At 34.9% G+C, this 23,459-nt stretch overlaps 1 protein-coding gene across 1 annotated transcript in view; it reads right to left on the reverse strand.

Moving 5' to 3' along the window:
• Positions 1-5,250: 5,250 nt before the first annotated feature.
• SEC6 overlaps positions 5,251-23,459 on the reverse strand; it is a 273,118-nt gene continuing 254,909 nt past the window's right edge. Inside the window, exons 21-25 of the mRNA XM_089814272.1 lie at positions 7,988-8,075; positions 7,792-7,881; positions 6,088-6,204; positions 5,796-5,858; positions 5,251-5,686 (exon numbers count right to left, since the gene is read on the reverse strand). Coding sequence (XP_089670398.1) covers positions 5,564-5,686; positions 5,796-5,858; positions 6,088-6,204; positions 7,792-7,881; positions 7,988-8,075 — 481 coding nt within the window. The 3' untranslated portion in view covers positions 5,251-5,563. The remainder of the gene's footprint in view (positions 5,687-5,795; positions 5,859-6,087; positions 6,205-7,791; positions 7,882-7,987; positions 8,076-23,459) is intronic.

The raw sequence follows: 23,459 nt of genomic DNA on the forward strand, positions 1-23,459 counted from the left end.
TTCTTGCGGAGCCAACAGAACCCTCCTAATGTACAAGAGTCGTACCAAGTAGTGGCAGAATGGAAGAGCCCTACACCCCTAACCGCAAATGCATCTGCTATGACCAAAGCAACCACATAGGTAGATTTGGAAAACTTTCACCCATTTGAACCCACAATAGTGGCATCAAAGCCGAGTTGAAATGGCCTTGAAGAAGCCCTAGTAGCCTTCATCGAAGACCCAAGCTTCAGTGGGTGCCGAAGAAACCCACTTCATCAAACTCTATAGACACCCCAATGGTCCAAGCACTTGGAATTTGAAATTCTCGTCGAGTGGGAAGAGTAGAAAGTAGCGACCATCACTTCTAAGAAGACCACCCAAGGCGTGCCATAGCCAAAAGCATTCAAGTAGAAATACAACATTTATAACATATTACAAACCAAAAGTGTTATCATTGTTTAGATTTCATTATTATTTTAATTAACTTGTGCATGCACAAGCCCATTCCATCATGTCATTCTAGATGAGTTTGTAATAAGGACACATTAGACTAGTCGCCCTTAGTTGTTGTGGTATGGCCACATGATATAAAATTGCAACTTGAATGGCCGGACTATGTATTGCTTTGCCTTGTCTCATCTTCTCCACGATATCACTCAACTATTTCTTGAGGTTGACCATGATTTGTTCAAATGGGGTTGCCTCAAGTTGGAGCTGGACACAGGTGTATCAATATGCTATATCTTTTTTAAGCATCTCAATCTCTCCATCCTTCAACAACTCATGGTACTCGATCTCCTCCATCTTTATGACCATAGTAACCTACATCACAACATTGTAAAAAAATAGTTTCCCTAGAGACTCACTAAGGTGCCTTTCTCTCAAGGATAACTTTAAGAAATCCCTCCCAAGAAAAAAAAATGTTGGTGAATTCACAGGCTATGTCACAAGATTGACCACCTTGTTGCTCGATGTTCCTCTAAAAATCAAGACCGAAGAAGTCTCCTTCATGGTGGAAGGGGGTTTCAGAGGATCACTACACGATTCGTAAATCCCCCCCGACTGGGGAGGGTGACTCTTCTTAGGATATTTTGATGACGTCCTTGCTGCTTGTTTTGGATGGCTTGACCGTTGACCCTTTTTTGGTGCCATCTTCTGTTCACCCTCTAGTGGATACTGTCTCTAGCGTTTCACTTGCTACCCCTCTTGGGGCTCTAGCGCCAGATGTTGTTGCCTCACTTTAGGTTGTTGTTGCCCCTGTCTCTGCTGCGATTCCTTCCCTGGCGGTAGGGGTTATGGTGGCTGGTGGTGGGGATGTTGACTTTGCGTGGCAGAAGGCTACTAGTTTAGTGGAGGATGGATGGACCACAGTTAAAGGTTAAAAGGGCAAGCCCTCCACTCATTTTGATATGGCATTATGCTCTCAAAAATGGGTACTGAAAGGGAAAGCTTGCGTCATTGTTGTGGCTATTTCGTTCTTTATTCTCCTAGCTCTTATGCCCTGTTTGTTCTTTGTAGTTTGACATGGTATGGGGCTTACTGTCTTACCCTCTTTGTTACCATGGGGTTTCAGGTGCCGGTTTAAACCAATTTTGGTGGATGATGAGTATTGTTTTTAATGTGCTACCACCTTGGTCACACTTGGTTGTTGAGTTGTTTCACCATTAAACTGTACTTTTTTTGGGTTCCTTTGAAAATTTTACGAGATGTTAAGGGTTTCAGGCACCCTTCAAAACCTATTTCCCTTAATCAAAAACATTAAATATATAGGAAAAATTTCTAATCAAGGGCGATTTTTTCATTCGAAGCAAGGGAGGAAATTATTTTCTATTGGTGAAAATTTCCTTTCTATATCAAAATTTAATAATAACTATAGTGAATTAATTTTATTTTTGTTGGTATGCAAATAAATGTAGGCGATTTTTTTTGTTGGTCAAACATTTTCGTAATGTAAGAGGCAAATTAATTATTTCATATCACACAAAATATTAATATAGTTGGCTAATATGTTTGTTTCCAAAGATAGATTATTTAATTTTTTGGTGAATTTATAGTGTCACAAGTGGTCCATGGCCCACATGACAAGTGTAGACTATACAGTGTACTTGTAGTATGCCAACCCCATTAAGATTCAATTAATAATGTGTCCTTTTTTATTGCCAACTTGGTCGTCATCACTTTTAATGTTATCATTTTTATGGTGAAAGAAATTAATTTGGACTATTGATGTAATATAGATCAATGGCTTCAACTCTATTTCGGGCCTAATTTCAAACAACATACCATCAAGTCTAAATCTTCCCGAAATTAGGACACATGTCCTAAAGACCAAAACATAAAATAGTTGGCTAAACGGGGGTAGTTGGAGACACATGTTAGTAAAATGGTAGGTGATACTCAACTAGAGGGAAACTATTATTTTATTTTAAGGGAAAAATAACATTGTCCAATAAGATTAGGGAAAGGTTGGCAAAAAATTTAATAAAATTTTGTTCTAAATGTAGATTACATTTGTGATTGGACCATGATTTGGGACCAATTATGTGTAAACTAATAAGTGATTAGCCTGTGATTTGGACCCAAATTATTTAATATCTTGGTGACGTGGTTGACCCCATAGGTAGGTTTTATTTGCCAAATTGCAATTCTGCAAAGAGACGAAATAGTTAATTGGCGAAGAATCACCACTAAAAAGATCACTACTTTCTCTACAATTTAAGATGTTATCATTACACATTTTCTAAAGGTACAATAACATTTCTATAGGAAGAACATACCAAAAAATATTTCTACTATTATTGAGACTCAAAAAAATTCTAGTAATGATATGAAGCGAAGTGAAGTTATAATGCAAGTATAAACCAAAGATCCCCCATTCTTCTCTAGTAAAAACATTAAAAAATATATACTTAATGGATTCACAACATTCATTGAAAGAACAAATATTAGGCTCCCATTAGGCCTTTTGAACGCTACTTTATGTCGGAGGAAATGCCGCATTAAGTAGGATTTTATTGGCTTAATAGGTCTACGCCACAAGTCCACTAGCATCTTACTCCAGCCAAAATAATGTAGATTCAAATTCCAATAGGTATTGAGGTTCTCAAAGAAATCATGGTCATCAACAAGGAGTTTATAGATATATCTGGTTTTGGTGTTGGGGAGAATGATAGTAATAGACCACTTTAAGTGAGATATTCTCTCATTGTTTCTCACATTTTCAAGGAAGATCCAATTTACTATATGCTTTCCCCAATACTAAGTAGATTCTCTATTGTGACTATGGAATGTCAAGGTTATTTCACACTTCATACCAACTAATCAATCTACCCTCTTGAATAATATTGGAAAATTGCTTAATGCCTTTATTTGTCCATCTCTAAGCTAAACATCCCTCAATTAGTGCATGGGGTTTGTCTCCATGTTTTAAGTTCCACCAAATTGATTTTTCCCTTCAAATCATATTATTCTCATTAATTATGTTGTATGTAATCAATTTTCTGACACTATCCCAACTTCTCTAAATTTTCCAAAAGACATTGGATCATGCAACTTTGATTGCAACATTACGTTATAATAAATCATTAATGTGCAATCCCTTCTAAGATGAGGTCTATTGTCTCTAGCAATATAATTTCTAACTCGAACCTTCCCAAGTTCATCCTCTAATGTGAATTTTACAGTCCATTTGGCTGCAATAGTAATACTCTATATCCTCAATAGTTTAACCCCAAACCACCACAAACTTTGTTTGTTGTGCACCATTTCCACCTAACACCATCTCTCTTTTTGTTTCATTTTTCCATTAGATCACAAGAAATATCTAATTCTCTTTTGGATATAATTGATTTGTTCCCAATTAAATAACCAAGTAGAGTCATAGTATATTTTCTATGAAGACAAAAACAAATTTGGCGTATTTGAAACCTTCTAACTAAAGAAAGATTGTGTGTATTCCATTTTTGCATCTTCTTATCAATTTTCTTGTTTATCCAACTCTACATCCCCTTCAAATAGGAATTAACTTAGAAGGGCATTGCAACATATTTCACTCGAGAGAAAATCTATCACACTAGCTAGGGGGGTGTTCACCCCATCACAACTTAATTGATTTAGGGAGAGAGACTTTACACCTAGAGGCAATGCAAAAGAGGTTTAATTCATCCATTAGATTACTAACATTTTCTTCTATAAATTCAATAATGATGGTTGTATCATTAATAAATTATATGTTGGATAGTTCATCTCCATTAACATTAGGGGATAGTAAGTTATCCCTCAATTAGTAATATAGAACAGCAATAACAATGACAAACAAAGATGTCATGGACCACTTTCTTATTGATCTACATGGTACAAATGGTTTAGATCTCACTCCATTCACTTCCACCCATGCATTGGCACCTTCCTTGCTTATTAATGTTAATTTTATTAATTATTCTTTATGTTAATTGCCCCTTTGTCTTAATTGAGTGTCATGGTATATTGTATATTTGGCATATTATAGTCCTATTTTATTATATCAATTATTAACTTAATAATAAATTATATTTATAATTTATTTATATTATTTATTTATCAAAATTATATTATTTATTTATTAAAATTATATTTATGATGTATTTATTAATTATTGATATATCACTTCACAATTTTGTCTCTTAGAGACTTAACAAAATTGATATAAGGAGGTTGCGAAGATTGGCAAAAGGGTTTCAAACGGGGAACATGACACATTCTACATCTATTATGAGCTTGTTTGCTTATAATTTTGTATGTGCATCCATTTGACATTTTAAGAATTTTATCAAATCAAATTATATTCCATCTTTTTTATGAATCAACGTGTCTATATGCAACATGCATATTACCCAAAAACATGTTAGAAATTTGAGAGTCTTAAAACTGTTGTTTGGAAGTCACAACCAAACAACTAAATGATCTATTATAGGAAATGAGAAATAACATAGCTGATTCACACAAGTTGACAATTTTGACTCATGGCCAAACTGGGACTGCCCTTATGGGGTTCATTTATTCATTTGGCATTCTTTGAAGTACAAATATTAAATGGAAGGTAATGTCATCATAAAACTAGTGCGCATTGATAACTAGTGAAGCCCCAAAGACAGTTATCCGGTTGTTAGGAAGATTGATAAGTACTCCAGATACTGCTCAAATTTATTGCTTATTGCTTCATATAATGATTAAGAAACATGGACACATGAGCAACCTTCATAGCTGTATTGAATGAAAAATCTAAATAATAAATGAAATAAAAAAATGTCTACTCTCTAAAGTAAATAAATAGTTAAAATTTACAAAGTGGCCGAAACTAAGATACATATATGGGAAATTGACTGTAAATCTGCCTGTAATAAGCTGAAAATTGAAGCATGTGTTTCAAGCCCCTGCTTGGAAGGTAGGGGCAACTTACCCATACAGCTCAGTTACCATACCAACAAATTCTATTTAGTTCTTATAATTGAACCCATTCATACTTGACACCAAAGTCATCCTCAAAATAACTTAATCGATAGATTTTATAGCTTGTGTATACTGTATATTATACAAATTGTGGGAACTAAAGCTTCTTACGGAGACTTGCCTTAGGAAGACATGTTAATCTTGTAAAGAGGAACCCAGGCTTTGTCATATCTCCATTAGTAAGAGAATTGTTATATATTTCCTTGCATTCTTGTAGTACCTGAAGGTGGTTTCCAGTCAATTTGGAAGAGATCAATGTAGCTCAACAGTAAGAAAGTATATGTCTGATCAAAGAAGGAAATATGATTAAGACAGATCAATAGAAATACCTCACGGGCATCTTTCCTTGGTATTCCTTCTCGCAAGGCAACAACTTTTTCTACAACCTCGGGCTACAATTAAGTGAACAAGTAAATATTATTTCCATAAACATTTGATATGAGAGAAATGGAAATAACAATATTTTCAAGACTTCTTTGAAGCTTACAAATATGAAAAATATGACCAAATAGATTCTTTTCTGAGACAACATATTGGTTCTAATACAAAGCCGAAAAAAAGGCAGCTACCAGGCAATCTCTATGTGTTATCCTACATGGCAGCAGAAAACGTGATACATACCGGGCAATCAGGATGATTCTGGAGAATGCTTGAGTAGACAAGGGTAAAAGAATCCACACTTTCAGCAGAAGCGAGTTCCCGCAAATCTGCTAAAGGCTGCACTCGTTTTTCGACTTTCTGCCAATCATTTGCCAACAGTTAGTTGATGCTTTATCAACATGGAATGATTATTTATAAAACATTACAAAATAGTTTGAGTTGTTTTCGATTTAGCAAGTATAATATATGACATCGGCCATCATAGCAACATTGCATAGTTTTGACTAGGAATGCAGCAGGAGTATAGACAATGTTGAATCCTGTTAGCATCAAAGGGCATAAGAATGAGATAAATAATTTATAGGAGACTTATGCAATGTCACTTGCAGTGCTTTTTTGCCTAAATGAAAATGGACTAAGCACACTAAAAATATACAGGAAATGTCGTTAATATGCACTGAAGGGGCTACAATATAAAACATCCTTCCTTGCCAACACAAGGACAATCCACACATAATGGAAATGATCTCTTAATCAGTCATACTAATAAATATTTTGACAAATGGATGTTTGCTAAAGAGATCAAGTTCCCTTCCAGCAATTTATAAACTAAGATGTGAATTTATAATTTGATAAAAAAAAATTGGAAGGGTTGTTAAAGGATGGTATTGAGGCCATTGGCATTGGCACATGAGAACATATTCATATTGGTTCGACATTTTAAATTTAAGAATAGTTTATTATAGTTATAATCATATTTTTTAGTTGAAGGTTGAAAAGGGATTTTAAAAGGATTCCAACCCTTGTACAAAGGCCAAAACATAGACAACAAATAAAGCCCAGCACCCAACAAAGACACAGCACCAAGAATTAAAAAAAAAAAAGGCTATAGACTAATGGCAACAACTTCAGGTCCTCTCAAATGGAACTGTAAACAACTACAAATCAACAATAAACAACTGAACCGAGGCGTTCTGAAAACGTTAGTGTTCGAAAGAGCTCCGAACAACAACAGCCTCTAGTCATAAATACTGGTGCAGATTTTCGGAGTTCTGAAAATGCTTTTTCTGAGTAGCTGGAATTAGGTTTTGCTCATAGTCTTTGTGAAACAGATAGCTACCATTTTGGGTCTCATCTCATTGTTTTCTCTATATGAGGTGCCATCTTGTGAGCTATCATACATGGCTTTAGATGAAGGTTTTATATGTACAGAACATCACCCCTTTCAAAAGGCTGCACAATTTCCTTGGCCATTGATTTCCAGTCTGAGTTCCAATTTCCACTTGTTACTGGTCCACAATATCCTATATGAGGCATCCTTGCATTTTTAATGTCTTTGCTAATGAGAACAATTTGGGTGCTGAATTAAGCTTATTGTAAGGCTTTTCTAGAAAGTTGAATGTGTTTGCCGCTCACCATGAAGGCTGAAAGTGTATTGTTGGGCTTATATCACATCCACAATTCAATATATTGTCTGATTTTCGGAATATTGTTCATTGAAATCTGATTTGTAATGCTTGGCAACATTCTATAAATTCTAATTTAAGTCCACTTACAATCAACTTTAGAATTTAGTGTTTACGTTTAAACTCTTCATAAAGAAGAGAAATTACCATCACTGGAAAAATTGACATGAACACAGTATATCAAAAAATTATTCCGTTCATCATTTGTTTACTTTCCTATTTTCTGCAGTTATTTTCAAGGATAGTAAATTGTACTCACGGACAAATTAATATATTCCCTGAAGAAATCCAAAAGAACTTCTTCATCAATTCGCATCCTTTCAAGTGTTTCCTCCCTGATGTAATTTTTCTGAATAAGAGTTGCAAATGGACAAAGATAATAAGACCTTTTTTGTCACACTGTTTTAAAAATAAATGCTATAGAATATGAAACGATGGAGTAACTTAATAATTACCTGAGTAAGAAGATGATCAATGTAAACTACAATTGTCTCTTCTAAGCAAGCTTCAACGAATCTCCTAAAAGATCTTTCCTCTATATACCTGAAATACATATTAAAAATTTGAGGTTTCAAAAGAAGTGTCTTATAATTTAAGCTACAGATTCCCAAACCATTTTCATTGCAATTCTCCTTTCCACATGTTTGAGATTTACGATAGTCGCTTTGCTGGCATATCAAACTCACAACCCATGTGTGAGTAGTCATAATCAGAGTTACACAAAACTGAGCTTTTCTAACTCTTTATACTCAAATAAAATAAGATATTTACATGAGTGTAATGAAATGAAAGCTCACACAAAAATAAAACCGATTAGCAGTTTATGGTTCACCATGAGAACTTAGAGACAATACTGAATGCCCCTAAATAGTATCTTCCTATGCGAAGAGGAAGCAAACACCAGTCCTATGATTACATAATTGGTCCCTTGCAAGATAAGAAGAGCTTCAGTGCAAATACCTTATGGAGGACAAGGTTTTTATGGCATCCAGCTTGCTTAAGCTACGATTAGAGCTTGTAATTAGATAAACAAAAAAAAAAAAACATTGATGTCCTGTATGAACAAAAATCAGTCAAAAGAACATTACATACATTTATTGCAACATTGTGTCTGGAGAAATAATAAAAGACAAAAATATGAAAAATCAGATATAGATAAAAGGGCTAAGGTATCATTGATTCAGAAACAATGGTGACTACCATTAGTTGAGAAGCATTATCAGTACTCATCTATTAGCATAAATTTCCTGTAATTTAACTAAGCATTACTAATAATTCTTTACAAGATTTTATATAGAAGTTGTAACTTGAACAGTAAGCAACAATATATCATGCATAAATAGAGATGGCCAACTAGATATCCACAATTAGGGATTCACATTTAATATAAAGTTTAAGTTACAAATTTTGTAACATTGTTTAGTTAAAGAAATATTTCATGCTAACAACAGATGCGGAGGCATCAATCCCAATAAAAAACCAGGTACTTGTATAGTTAATTAAAGTGTTACTCAAGGAAAAAGACTGATAAACAATGATGGAATCATAAATTAAAGATCGTAAACAGCTGAAGAGATAACCTATCATAGCAAATAAAACTTGTCATAGGAAGTTGAGTTGATTGTGAATAATTCCGTAAGTTATGTTAGGAAACATATAGACCTGTTTCATAATTACATACACAAATCTTAGACATAGCAAAATAGACTGGGTGGTCTCCTTTTTTCAGTTAAATGTCTAATCTGTATGCAAGACCCTCTCCTTCTAACCCTTGATTTTTCTTTTACATTGCTGATGTAAAGTTTAGCATGCAATGTTTTGTTAGGATTTACATGACATATTCCAATATGACTGTTTCCAAAACATTCAAAGCAAACATATATCCACAAAAAGCATGTAATGTCCCCTTGCCAAGCACTTCAGCATGGGTGGCCATCAGCCTATTCAGTGGGTTCCTGTAGGCTAAGAGTTAGGGTTAGAGGACTTATTATGAGAATTTGTTCCAGCTTTTGGCAGTGACAGGTGTCTTATTAAGCTCGTGTGTTTGAGATTTGTGTTCTGCCTTTTTTTAGAATGGTTTTGGATAGTTTTTTCATCTGTAACATTTTTGGTAAGTCAGCCTGGGAGGTCAGTTGTCAGAATCTCTATTTTTAGATTTCTCAATGGTTGTCGTTAAAGATGGTATCTTGGTATTTGATGCAATCCACTACATTCAATTCAGATAATGTTAAATTATTAAAGTTGAATTACAGATTTAACTCTAGTATTATTTATTTTAAATTAGGTACAATTTCAGTTAAAAGCCTAAAGCTAATATAAAGTGCAAGTCGTAAATTTATAGACTTGAGAAAGGAATGCCAAAAGTGAATGATATGTCATTTTAATTTTTTTAAGAAGGGAACAAAACACCATAAAGTGGTGTGGGCTTTGGGAGGCTTTAAAGAAGGCATTTGGAGCTCAATTTGATTATGCTTGGTTGATATTTTGGAGAATACATTTACTGGTTGAACTTGTTCATCTTATGGCTTTGTGATGACAAAAATACATCTAAGAATTATCTTCTATGTTGGTGAAAGATAACAATCTGGAAAATTATTGGTTATTTTCATTCAGAGATCACAATTATGCTTCATTGTTGGTTTGATATCTTCAAATTTGATTCATAGGGAACTCAAGACAGATAGAAGGAAGACTGTTGGAGTAGATTTAAGAGAGTTTCAAGCAGATTTTAGAGTAGACTGTATTCTCCTAATCTAAGTTACAGAAAGAGCTTTGATGAGTTGTTGAAACAGTTTGTTTCAACAATGTAGGTAGTTAGCAGATATAGTTTTTAATTAAAATAAAATACATTATTTAACAATTTAAATTTTCATAACTATTCTATACTCTATCCATAGTATGGTATTTACCATCCAGATTTAAGCTTCCATCCAGAGGCTAGGGCGTGAACCTGTACCAACTTGATACAAGATAAGGTTAAAATGGCAGGAACCTGTACCAGCTTGATACAAGATAAGGTTCCAATGGCAGGAACTCACAAGAGATAGGAATGGCTATTGGACCATCCATTTTAGAGCGAATTCACTACCAAATGTCCATCAAATACATCCACATAGCACAAGAACAGTGTAAAGAGGAGTTAGATGGCAGGATAAATTTCATCACTATCATAAACTATAGCAAACACAGGAACAACAGTGCTACCTATGAGATGCACATGGAGGGAGGGCCCCTGTGTTAAGTTTATAACAGTGATAATATACTGGTCTGAGAGTGCAGACTGCACTTAGTCTTCTTCCTTTTAATATCATACAAGACATTATATATATGTCATACACCTCTTAAGATGGGTGGCGATTTTTAGGATATGTTAATGTTAAACTAATTTAACATATTATGTTAGTTTTGTTTATGATTAGACATCTTCATTAAGTTGCCGATTTCTGGGAGAGGAGTATAAGCTGACCTAGAGAGGGTCATGTCCCACTGAGGGACATGCCCTTTGGTCATGGTATTAAAGGTGGGAATTATTATAATTTGAGGACACAATAATTACAAGTTTTCTCCCTCAAGCAATAATACCAGTTCGAATTTATTGCAAAGATAAATAACATTCAGATCAGAATTAAAGTTGACAACTCCTCTATACTTCAGAATATTACGAAGATCATATTCAACAACAAAGGATATTATACAAGTCTGAATTATTTAATACAGAATTTGCAGAAACTTTATATGGTATCAGAGCTCTGGTAGTTGAACCCAGGCTCTACAAATTTAAGTAACCGGACCTTATATATATCTAGTATCATTCTCCTATCTTCAATTGCATATATAATCATACTCGAGGACAGGTTTGATGGGAAAGAACACTTTGATGCCTGGAAATTCAGAATCATGATGCTTCTTGAAGAAAATGATGTAAAACAATTTGTTGATTCAGCATCCAAACAACCTAATGTTGAACCTCATAAAACTACATGGAGTAAAGGAAATAGAAAAGTCATTTAGATAAATATTAGATGGAGTAAAGAATGATATTGTATCCATGCTAACAAAACATCAGACAACATTTGATATGATGAATGAATTACTAAATGCATATGAGGTCAACAATGCAACTAGAGTTCTCGCACTGAAAAGGCAACTAAATCACATGCAAATAAAGAAATGAGAATCAATGAATTCTTACTTCCTAAGGGTTGCCAACATAAGAGATGAACTTTCAAGTATAGGAACCATTATTAGTGAGACATAACTAACACTGATCGTTATAGATGGATTACTAGATTCATGGGAAACTTTTGCACAAAGAATAAGTGTCAGAGATAAACTTCCCGACTTCAACAGACTTAAGAGAGATTGTCTTCAAGAAGAATCCAAAAAATTAAAAAAAGAAAGGAAATTGGAAACAAAAGATGAACTTCATGTTCTTAATACAAACTCCTATAAAGGCAAGAAGAAACATTTGAAGAAGAAAAGGGAAATCAAAAGAATGGCAAACCCAAGAAAGATCTATCCAAAATAAAGTGTTTTAGATATGAAAAGTTTGGACACTATAGATCTAATTGTCCTAAGAATTCTAAACAACAAGTGATTTGTACAAATGTTACTAGGGAAGAAGATAACTATGATCCGAAGAATCGTGTATTGTATTTGTCACTATCAAATGAAATCTCAAGTAAAGCATGGGTAATTTATAGTGGATCTTCTAGATATATAATAGGATACAAAGAAGCACTATACTCTACGTTAGAAAAAATTAATGGTGAAGCCACCATTGGTGATAATTTAGCACATTTCGTTGAAGGAATTGGAAACTACACCTTGAAACTAAAATCAGAAAATTCTCTTTTTCTCAAAGGAGTACTCTACGTAGCAGGAATAAAAAGAAATCTAATCTCGGTTACAACACTTGAAGATGATGGACATAATGTTGCTTTCATGGACAGTAAAGTAATAACCTGGGCTAAGAACTCCTCAATTAAGAAAGCGAAGTTGATTGGTCAGAGAAAAAGGTATTTGTGTGAATTAAATTCAGAACCTAGTCTACCTATTCAAGCTTTAATTCATGAAGCTGAAGACATAAATGAGATATGGCACAAAAGGTTGGGACATCTAAATTTCAAAACCTTATCAACTATGGAGAAGATGGTTACTGGTTTACCTAAACTAAATAAAGACCACTCAAGCATATGCAAAGGGTGCGCTTTGGGTAAGAACACCAAAAGTGCATTTCATGATAGCACTAGAAAAACCAACAATGTTTTGGAATTAATTCATTCAAATTTATGTGGACCAATGTCCGTTCCTTCTCTTGGAGGATTCTAGTACTATATTTTGTTCATAGATGACTTCTCTAAGAAAACATGGATTTACTTCTTAAAATGCAAAGAATCGGAAGAAATCCTAAAGAGATTTAAAAAATTCAAAACATTAACTGAAAACTTATTAGGATATAAAATTTAAACTCTTAGAACTAATAATGGAGGGGAATACACTTCAGATTTGTTTAAAAGGTTTTGTAAAGAAATAAGAATTAAGAGGGAGTACACCATTCCTTATAATCCATAACAAAATGGGGTAGCAGAAAGAAAGAATAGAACAATTATAGAAGCTGCTAGAGCTATGATATTTGATCAAAATCTAGAATATTATCTTTGGGCAGAAGCCTCTTGTACTACTGTCTATATTCAAAACAAAAGCTCTCACTCCTACCTTGGAGATAAAACTCTTGAAGAAGTCTTTACTAAGATTAAACCCAATGTAAGTCATCTTAGGATTTTTGGGTGCCCTCTATTTATCCATATTACAAAAGAAAAGAGAACTAAATTAGAACCCTCTGGGAGGAAAGGTATTTTTGTAGGGTATAGTGAAACATCTAAAGCATATAAGATTTTCATACCTAGACAAAAAAGTATTGAACTTAGTAGGGATGTAATTTTTGAAGAAGATCTAGCATTCAAAAGAACCTTAAGTTCTGAAGAACCTTCTCCTTTACCTAGTTCTGAAAGAAATACTGAGTCCGAGTCTTAGAGGGAGAACATAGAAGATATTGAAGATGAAATTGAAAATCTAAATCTTGGAGAAATTCAAAATTCAAAGAAAAGACCACTTTGGGCCATTAAAATAGTCGAGGAAGCACAAGACTTTATTGCACCTTCTAGAACAGTTAGAGAAAAGCAAAAGACCCAAAAGATTTTCTAGTTATACAACAAACATGAATGATTTGTCCAAAACAGAACCAACCAATCCTTCAGATGCTATTAAACATATAGCTTGGAAAGAAGCTATGATAGAAGAATATGAATTTATTATGACGAATGATGTTTGGGAAATTGTTCCAAGACCTAAAGGAAAATCTGTTGTTTCTTCCAAGAGGATATTTAACATAAAGCATGTTGCTAATGGTAGCATGAAAAAATATAAAGCTAGATTTGTAGCCAAAGGATTATCTCAGAAAGAAGGGATCGATTATGAAGAAACTTTTGCTCCTGTTGCCAAATATACCTCTGTAAGAGCAGTCCTAGCCATTGCAGCATCGAAGGGATGAAAAGTATATCAGATGGATGTAAAAACAACATTCCTAAATGGAAAGATTACAAAAGAAGTATATTTGTAGCAACTTGAAGGATTTGAAACTCACAATCCTAACATTTTTGTTTGTAGGCTCAAGAAAACTCTCTATTTGCTTAAGCAGGCTCCAAGGACTTGGTATGAAAGAATTGATAAGTATCTTACTAGCTTAGGATTCTCCAAAAATGAAGCCGATCCAAATTCATTTTATAAAAGAGATAAAGATGATATGGTAGTTTTGATACTGTATGTTGATGATTTACTAATAATAGGTGGTGATCATCTCATAGATCAATGCAAGAAAGATCTAATTAGAGAATTCAAGATGAAAGACTTGGGACTCCTTCATTACTTCCTAGGACTGGAAGTACGACAAAATTCAAGCAACATTATACTTAATCAAGGGAAGTACACATTAGATATTTTGAAGAGATTTGGAATGTGGAATTGCAAGTCTATGTCTTTTCCAATGGAGACTAATCTACATAAACTTAAAGAAGCAGCAACAAAATCACCTTCCATAGTTTCTACTCTTTACAGACAGATGATTGGGTTCCTTATGTACTTGGTAAATACAAGACTTGATATATGCTATGCTGTTAATGCCTTAAGTCAGTTTATGTGTGAGCCATAGGAGATTCACCTAGTTGCAATCAAACACATTATGAGATACTTACAAGGCACTCTTAATCTTGGGCTCAAAAATGAGAAAGTTGACTTAGATTTACATGGATTCACTGACTCGAATTCGGGTGGAAGTGTTAAAGACAAGAAAAATACTTCAGGATGTTGTTTCAGTTTAGGATCAGCAATGATATCTTAGATATGCAGAAAGTAGTCTTCAGTAGCTCAAAGCTCCATAGAAGCCGAATATATTGCAGCAGTGATGACCTCTCGAGAAACAGTTTGGCTAAGGAAGTTACTTGTGGGATTATTTGGGCAAGCCATGAATCCTACGATTATTCATTGTGATAATCAGAGTTCCATCAAGCTTTTGGTGAATCCAATTTTTCATAACAGGTCCAAGCATATCAGAATTCCTTACCATTATGTAAGAGATATGGTGGACAAGAATACTGTAAAATTAGAATACATTTGCACTGCAGATCAGACAACAAACATACTCACCAAACCTCTATCTAGAGTGAAGATAGACCACTTCAGGAGAAGACTTGGTATGGTTGAATTGTAATCCATTTGTATTCTTTAAATTATTAATAAAATAATTTTATTTGTCAGGCTATTGACTGTTATGAACTCCACCATCTATATTCATTATTTAAGAGGTGACGATCTCTGAGATAATGAATACTTGTATACAAGACATTATGAGAGATGATGATCCCTCAGATAATGTATTGAATAGTATAGAACTACTGTTAGATCTAGGTGAGTTCAAGATCATTTGTGACTAATAAGCATTTCTATGCCTATTAATCACAACTTGGATAAAGGAAGAATTTATTCTTCAAACTTTATCTTGTTCTCTAGTAGATCTTAACTCAAGATCTAGTTGCGATATAGGATTACTAGTACCTATGAGTCACAACCTTGATAAATGAAGAATGTAATCATTCTTTAGACTTTATCCTATGTGTATTGCATTACATGCAATACTGACATCACTAGTATAAGTGATAAGTCATATCACAAGATAGTTATATGACTCAGTATCATGTATTCCATGATGCCATTTGCTCAAGAAGACTCAGATAGATATAGAGTATCAATCTATGCTTATTCATCATAATTGATGATGCTAGATATGTTATCTCTCAGTATGATTATCAAGTTAAGAGGGAGTGTTAAGTTTATAACAGTGATAATATATTGGTCTGACAGTGCAAACCGCACTTCGTCTTCTTCCTTTTAGTATCATACAAGAAATTGTATATATGTCATACACCTCTTAAGATGGGCGGTGGTTTTTAGGATATGTTAATGTTAAACTAACTTAACATTTATGTTAGTTTTGTTTATGATTAGACATCTTCATTAAGTTGCCGATTTTTGGGAGAGGAGTATAAGCCAACCTAGAGAGGGTCATGTCCCTTTGAGGGACATGCCCTTTGGTCATGGTATTAAAGGTAGGAATTATTGTAGTTTGAGGACACACAATAATTACAAGTCTGCTTCCTCAAGCAACAATACCAGTTTGAATTTATTGCAAAGATAAACAACATTCAGATTAGAATTAAAGCTGACAACTCCTCCATACTTCAAAATATTAAGAAGATCATATTCAGCAACAAAGGATATTATACAAGTCTAAATTATTTAATATAGAATTTGCAGAAACTTTACACCCTGCACCTCCTTTCTCGGCTAGGGCCCTACAATTGTTCATTGTTTGCCCTACAATTCTAAGGGGCCAATTGTTAGAGTAAGGGTGATAATTGCCTCATCAATATCAAATGATCACTTCATCAAAGATCAAATGATTGCTTCATAAAGATCAAATGATTGCCTCGTCAAGATCAAATGATTCCAGCTTGTGGTAGGGGCCTTCAATTTCCAGTACCAGCTCGATAGGTAATTAGGATCTTTATTGCAACACTATCGAGTACAAATTACAGAATAAACCAGAATGTAACTAAAGAATTCCCTTTTGGTTTATTTCAGCTGAAACTAGCTTTAGTTGGAAGGATAATCTCCTTTTGATTAATTCCCAGCTTAGAATCCCTTTAGGTTTATTCCCAGCCAAGAATCTCTTTTGGTTTATTTCAAGCTAATGTTCGGGGCAATAACAGGACTAGTGGAAAGGGGGCAGGACTTCTCACTTATCACAACAGCTAACCTATGGTGGAGTATGGGGGTGTATGAGGGCTTTCATCTAAGAATATGGAAGTATTGGGAGGCTATCAGCCGAATAGTTTATAGAAGCCCATGTGACAACTGCCAAGATGACCAACACTACCATTATTAGTAGTGCTACTTTGGTACCATTGAAGGTTGTTTCGTGTCTTGGTGGAATTTTCGATTGCTCCCCTCGGCCTTGGGCCCCTATTAGCATATTGGTAGAAGGCTTCACTTGATTGGCATTCAATGTATCACCAATGTCTACCCAGATAGCTGATAGTAGGACCAATGGAGAAATCTGGAGAAAGCCATATTTTTACTGCGAGAACCCCAATACTCATTAATAGCAGGATGCCCTCAAGCTTCTTTAGCTCCCTTGAAAGTTTGGGACGTCAAGGAGAACCATTATCCCCCGACGACGCTTTCTTTGGAGTCCCTATTTCCCATGGCCTTTTCCACAAGAATAGAAGTATCACAAGGAGTGTTGCAATCATAAAGTAGTGATATTTACTTGGAAACCAATTGAAAAGAGCTTTTAGTTTTGGCATTACGATACCCTTCTTTTTCTTGGCTCTACATTTGGCAAATAGCCTTTTATACCACTCCCTATCTCTTACCCTCATTGCCTACCTAGTATGTCATCCTTTTAATAATGAACCATTTGCATTTCATTATTTCAGTATGATCAGAGTCTCTCACCAACCAATATGCTAAGCCACTTATGTAACATTGTCCCTACTGAATTGAGCCCAATAAGAATTTGAAAGGGGACATGTATCGAACATCAACAATTCTATACATAACATATCCCATTTCCTACTTCGGTGCTTCCTTCTCTACATCCTTGGTGACTTCTTCCTCAAGGGGGTGTATGAGGGCTTTCTACCTAGAATGAGCACTTGCGACACTTGGAAGAGATTTTGAGTAGTTCGAAGAGTGGGCCCCTATTTGCCTAGGAATCAAAGTGTGAATTTGATATGAGCAAACTATTATATCTTGGCCACATCAACACCCGATGGGGTAGAGTAGATCGAGAAAAGATAAGAGCCATCATTGAATGGCCAGCACTGACTAGTCTCTCATAGTTGAAGGGGTTCCTTGGATTGTGTTCCTTCTACAGGAGATTTTGTTAAGGATTTTCAACAAATAGAAGCTTCGTTGATAGATCTCACTAAAAAGGGGCGTTTGAGTGGTTTGAGGTAGCACAATAATGTTTTGAGCACTTCAAACAAGTGATGCCATCTTGTCATGTATTAGCTCTTCCAGACTTCACCAAGCCATTTGAGTTACAGTGTGACACTTCAAGGGATGGGATTGATGTTGTGTTGATGCAAGAGAAACACTCCATAGCCTTCAAGAGTTGGAAATTGCAATGTCCATATCTCTGATTTAGACAATTGTGATGATCTTGTAAATGAATTTTCTTCTTTATTTGTATTAGTGCCTAAAGAAAAATCACAAGTTATACTTACGTCTCATGTTGATCAATTAATATAAGCAATTAATGGTGTTAGTTATCACACAGATTATACTGATTTGTTTGTTGATCAGTAATGTTTGTCAATTACATCTGTTGAATTATCATTTGTATATTATTATTGCAGTCATTTTTGATATTGTTATTTGATTCAAATTTAATTGGCACTCATTGCCGATGTTCTTGACCTCTAGATAGTTGGTTGTGGATTAAGTTAATATGTTCTTCCTTGACATATCAATTTCTATCATTCATGTGTTTCGCCTTTTGTATGGTCAATTTGATCAAGACAGGTTGCCAACAGATCTCATATCAATTCTCGTGATTCCTTATGGATTGATCATGAGTATTGTATATAATGTTTCCACACATGATACAAGAATTGTGGTGACTGGTTGCAGCCTCTTTGTAAATGATACAATGCGATTGGCTTGTAATAGGATTCTGCAGCTCATATAACTCCCTGCTCTGCCTTCATCACAGTCTATCTACTTATATAGATATGAACAAGCATGCCCTTTTGATTTTGAGTATGTCATTAACTTAAGTTTGTTTACTCATCCTTCTGTTAAACGATTCTTTATCCTACTATATTGTAGCCTTGTTACGCAGTTCAGGCATACCTATGCTGAGATTTCAAAACATCGTATAAAACCGATAATAAATAATATTTAATACAGTGTGCAAGATGATTGACAAAATATTTACCATGTATTCTGATCCCAACAAAAGGCCATTTTGGTCTGTCCCAGTAAAACACACCACTGCCATAGTCCGACATATGCGTTGGGAGAGGAGTACACGTGTTGAAGCTGGGAAGCATTAGTTGACTATGAGTCATCATGGGACCCATCCCTGCCTTACATGCAGGCAGCATGCTCCCAAGAGGCATGGAAAAATGTAAAGCATATTCCCCCATTCTACACTGTAGAATGGGTTTAAAAACAGCCTAGGTAGCCATTGATTTCTCAGCCCCAAACATGCAGAGGAGAATGATTTCCCCCTTTTATTAACTGCCCTACCATCAATTACATTCAACTCTAGCAATGTCTCCGACTGCTTCAATGTTGTCTCTCTTCTACTTTGGCCTAAGCTCCAAACCATCTGCTCAAACTTCCCCTTCTCAACCCACAATTCACTCCTCTTTTTCTTCTTTTTCTTCCTCCCTCGCTTCTACTTCTTGGTGACGTTTTAGAAGCAACGTCTCAACTTTTCTATACAGTTCCAATGGTAGTGAAGATTGGATGGAAGTCTTCTTCAAGAAAGCCATATTTTTGGGTTTCATGTAATCAATTTAGAGGTCAACTGCATCTCTGCTTTGCTCTCCTCCATGTAAATACTGTGGAAATTTGTTTTATCTATTTTATCAATAAATACTATGAATTTGACATCCTTGGGTGCTAACCAAAACTTTCTTCACTGTTAGTCCATCAATTCGGTTGTAAATTGCAGAGCTTATCATTTGGCATAAGTTCTCGTAAAGATTATTTCTCGCATTAATTCTGCATAGGTTATTTCAGAGCTAATCATTTGGCTTCTCTACTTCTTCAATAGTACCAACAAAGCCAGGCAACTCACTAAATAAATTAATAACCATCTCCCTACTTTGTGCAACAGAGCTAGTCATTTTACTAAGCAGGCCTATCATAACCTCTTGCTTAAGAATTTTGCCTGCTCCTTGTGAATGTTTTCTTCAAGAATCTCTTTAGCTTCATTATGTCTGATGGCTATAAAAGCCAAGGATGCCATTCTCCTTATGCTCCCTTAGCTCTTTTCCATGAAACTCTTCATGCGCCGTTAACACTTTATAAAAATCCTCTTCCAATTTCAACTTTCGTGCTTCTGGCTCTTTTGCATGAAACACTTCAAAATGTTGCTCATGCACTGCTATTACTTCCTCAAAATATTGCTTCTGTGCTTCCAGCTCATTTGCAAGGCTTTCCTCATGCCACCTATATTGCTCCACCAAATACTTCTTGTAACACTTCTCCTGATGCGCCAACACGTCTTGCTCAAGAAATTGAGCTTGATACACAAGCTTCTCTTGCTGTAGCTCAAATTGCTGGATATTGGTACGATGTCATGAGTCTTGAACAAGGGTAGGTGGGGCAAAAGATAGTGGAACTTGCCAGGTAATTGCTGGAATAGGGCTATTTCGCATGAAATCAACATTAGAGCTGTTTGGGTATGGCTGACAAAAGGATGTGCAAGGAACACCTCCATGGAAAGAAGGATGATAAGCCATTTTAAACACTTGTTCTGCTCAAAGCCACCAAATTTTGCTTAGAGTTGCCAAGTATGAAAAGATGACCTCTCAAAAGTTTGAAACTTGCCGATAGCGTATCAGAACCAACAACAAAACAAAATAATTCCGACCTTTGTCCCACCGGGTGTTCCAAAACTGTCAACTACCAGAATTTGCACCCGGTACTGAACTGAATGAGTTCAGTAATTCTGGCAAAACATGGGAATCACATCAATGTGGGACATGCAACTGAAGTGAGACTTCAAGTTTCTAGGTCGATTCCTATTAGATGCTTCACTTAAAATTTACAAACTTTTTGAGGGAAAAGGATAGAAATTTTCCTATGGTGATACACCTAAAGTTCAAATTTGTGATATTAAGATAAACTTTAACACTTGAAACCCAAAACGATCAGTACTAGGTTCACACAAGTTGCCTATGCCATGCATGCGCATTTTGCAGAAAAGTTTAAATGCACACTTGCTCAATAAAGGAAAAGAGAATTTTCACAATAAGGAACCTATGACATTCATTTAACATAACCTGCAACCTGGACATTACACTTTTTACAGAATGGGTATAACAGTGAGGCAAAATTGAAGGAAAAGAAGAATTTCACCAACAGTTTGATCAAATCACATTAGCACACAACTTTGTAAGTGACAAGAAGGTGATAACACTTATCTGTTAATGGTCTCCAAGGCAGCCTCTGTATATACCATCAAGAATGAATTACAATGGAAATACGAAAAATGGCCAAAGGATAGAGAAAAAATCACTAAGAGCCAAAATTTGCATAATTGAGAATTCCTCCACAGATGAGTTACAAACTCATTAAGTACAAATCTCATGCAACCAACTTATTCCACCAAAAAGAGCTCTAGAAGCATCATAGGTCGGATTCAACAAGAAATCCCTCAAAATAGGACTCTCCACTCTCCATAATAAAGTCAAATGCAAGGAAAAAACCACCTCAAGTCATTAACATATTTATGACTCACCTAAACCACCAAAAAAAAACTCCAAGTGCTCATAAATAGCTTTTAAACACTAGGAGAAAGTCAAATCCAACCTTCCTAAATGGACTCCATGACTGCTAGATAGACTCCTTCAAATCTAATGACAGAGCCCATATAACATGCATTTGAAACTTGGCATTTAACATTAATTTGAATCATTTGATATATAAACTTATCAACTAATTCAAATTAATTTACATCATTTTGCTAAAGAGAAATATATATTTTTAATTTAAGAATTAATATGATAATATACTTCAACTTACATAGCATATTACCATATTAATTAATAAAATAATAACAAAAAATAATAGGCACCGCCGACTTGGATGGATCTCAAAATTATATGCAATTCAAGAATCAATATGGGGAATTTCAGATTCCAAGGTTTATAAATTACTGAGTAGAAGCACTTAGCTTATTTCAGCTATTTCAATTAGGAACTCTCGGGGAACTAGGTTATAGAAACCCTTGCATCTGCCTATTACTATGGATGCCTATTACTATGGAACAAAATCTGGAGCTTTTCTTGGCAATGAAACTCGACCCTTCTCTCATTTTGACTATAGTTTACCATCCACCAGCATGAATATGGAATCGTGCTGAGGAAGGTGGAGATTTAACTATCATTTTGTTTGAAAACAACCGTTATTGCTGGAGAATGGTTCAATAGTTGTGGACTTTCTTGCATTTTTCAAAGGGTATGCGGCTTACTTCCTCAGAGTTTCACTTCCAGAACAAATGGCATAAACTTAGGTGTTTTCCTTGAATGCCTGTCTTCATATCCTATCTCTTGTCCATTTATTAAATAGAAGGTTTTTCAAAAGAACCTTTTCTTCTTGTCATGCTTGCTGATGGAGCCTAAAAAATTTGCAAAAAATTATGGCCTCCATTTGTGCAAAAATGTTGGAAATCAAAATACATTGCACCATCATCTGCAGCAATACCTTCTGGGGTGGAGGATGAATCAAAGCCAATTACTACATATTGTAGAATGAGAAATTAATTTCACCAAAACTGTCCTCATTTATATGAAAGAGGAATCTGAAAGTCCATAGCTCTTCAGGCGAATAACAGTTTAATTTTACACGAGAGTATTCAAATCCTGCTGATAGAATGAGTACTCCCATATCTACAGGGAAAATCATGTATGCTGACAATCATACTGTTAAGAAAACACACAAATAGTGCAGCCAACAGTCAAATTAAATAGTATCAATTATCATCGTCAACTACCAGAAATTCACCCTCTATTGTTTGAAGGGTTCATTTTCAAATGGATGTTTGGAAGGTCATGTAAAGGGAAGAAAAGATTAATTCCAAGGAAGCAATAATTCAGCCATGTGCCATGTATTCAGTGATGAATATATACAGCAGCGGTGGAATTCAGAGTATGTATAGTTTGATGATACTACAGCAGTGATGTGAAAATATGATCTTATTAACAAAGTACTGGGGAGTTATGTATAATGGAATATCAAGTCCATCATTATTTCTCAGGCAGTGATAAATACCATTATTTGAAGTCAAGAAGTTCTACATGGAACAAACCATATCCTGTGTATACTAGTAAAATACCCATCAAGTTACGAACTATGACTTGTGCGATAGTTGCAATGTCTGTAGACAAGCACAATATGGAGAAATTGCGAATCATATGCCACAGTAAGATGTGATTTTGTACAACATGACTTCATTTATCTTCAGCCTAGGTCATAATACTGGAAATGTATTGATCAGAAAAATGTCTAATGTGAACCTGCAAACAAAATAGCTCCAATCTGGGTATAACATTGTCAGGTCTCAAATGA

This window comes from Cupressus sempervirens, chromosome 2 (genome assembly GCF_028749045.1).
Source record: "Cupressus sempervirens isolate cs-2001-9-10 chromosome 2, ASM2874904v1, whole genome shotgun sequence".
NCBI classification, from domain to species: domain Eukaryota; kingdom Viridiplantae; phylum Streptophyta; class Pinopsida; order Cupressales; family Cupressaceae; genus Cupressus; species Cupressus sempervirens.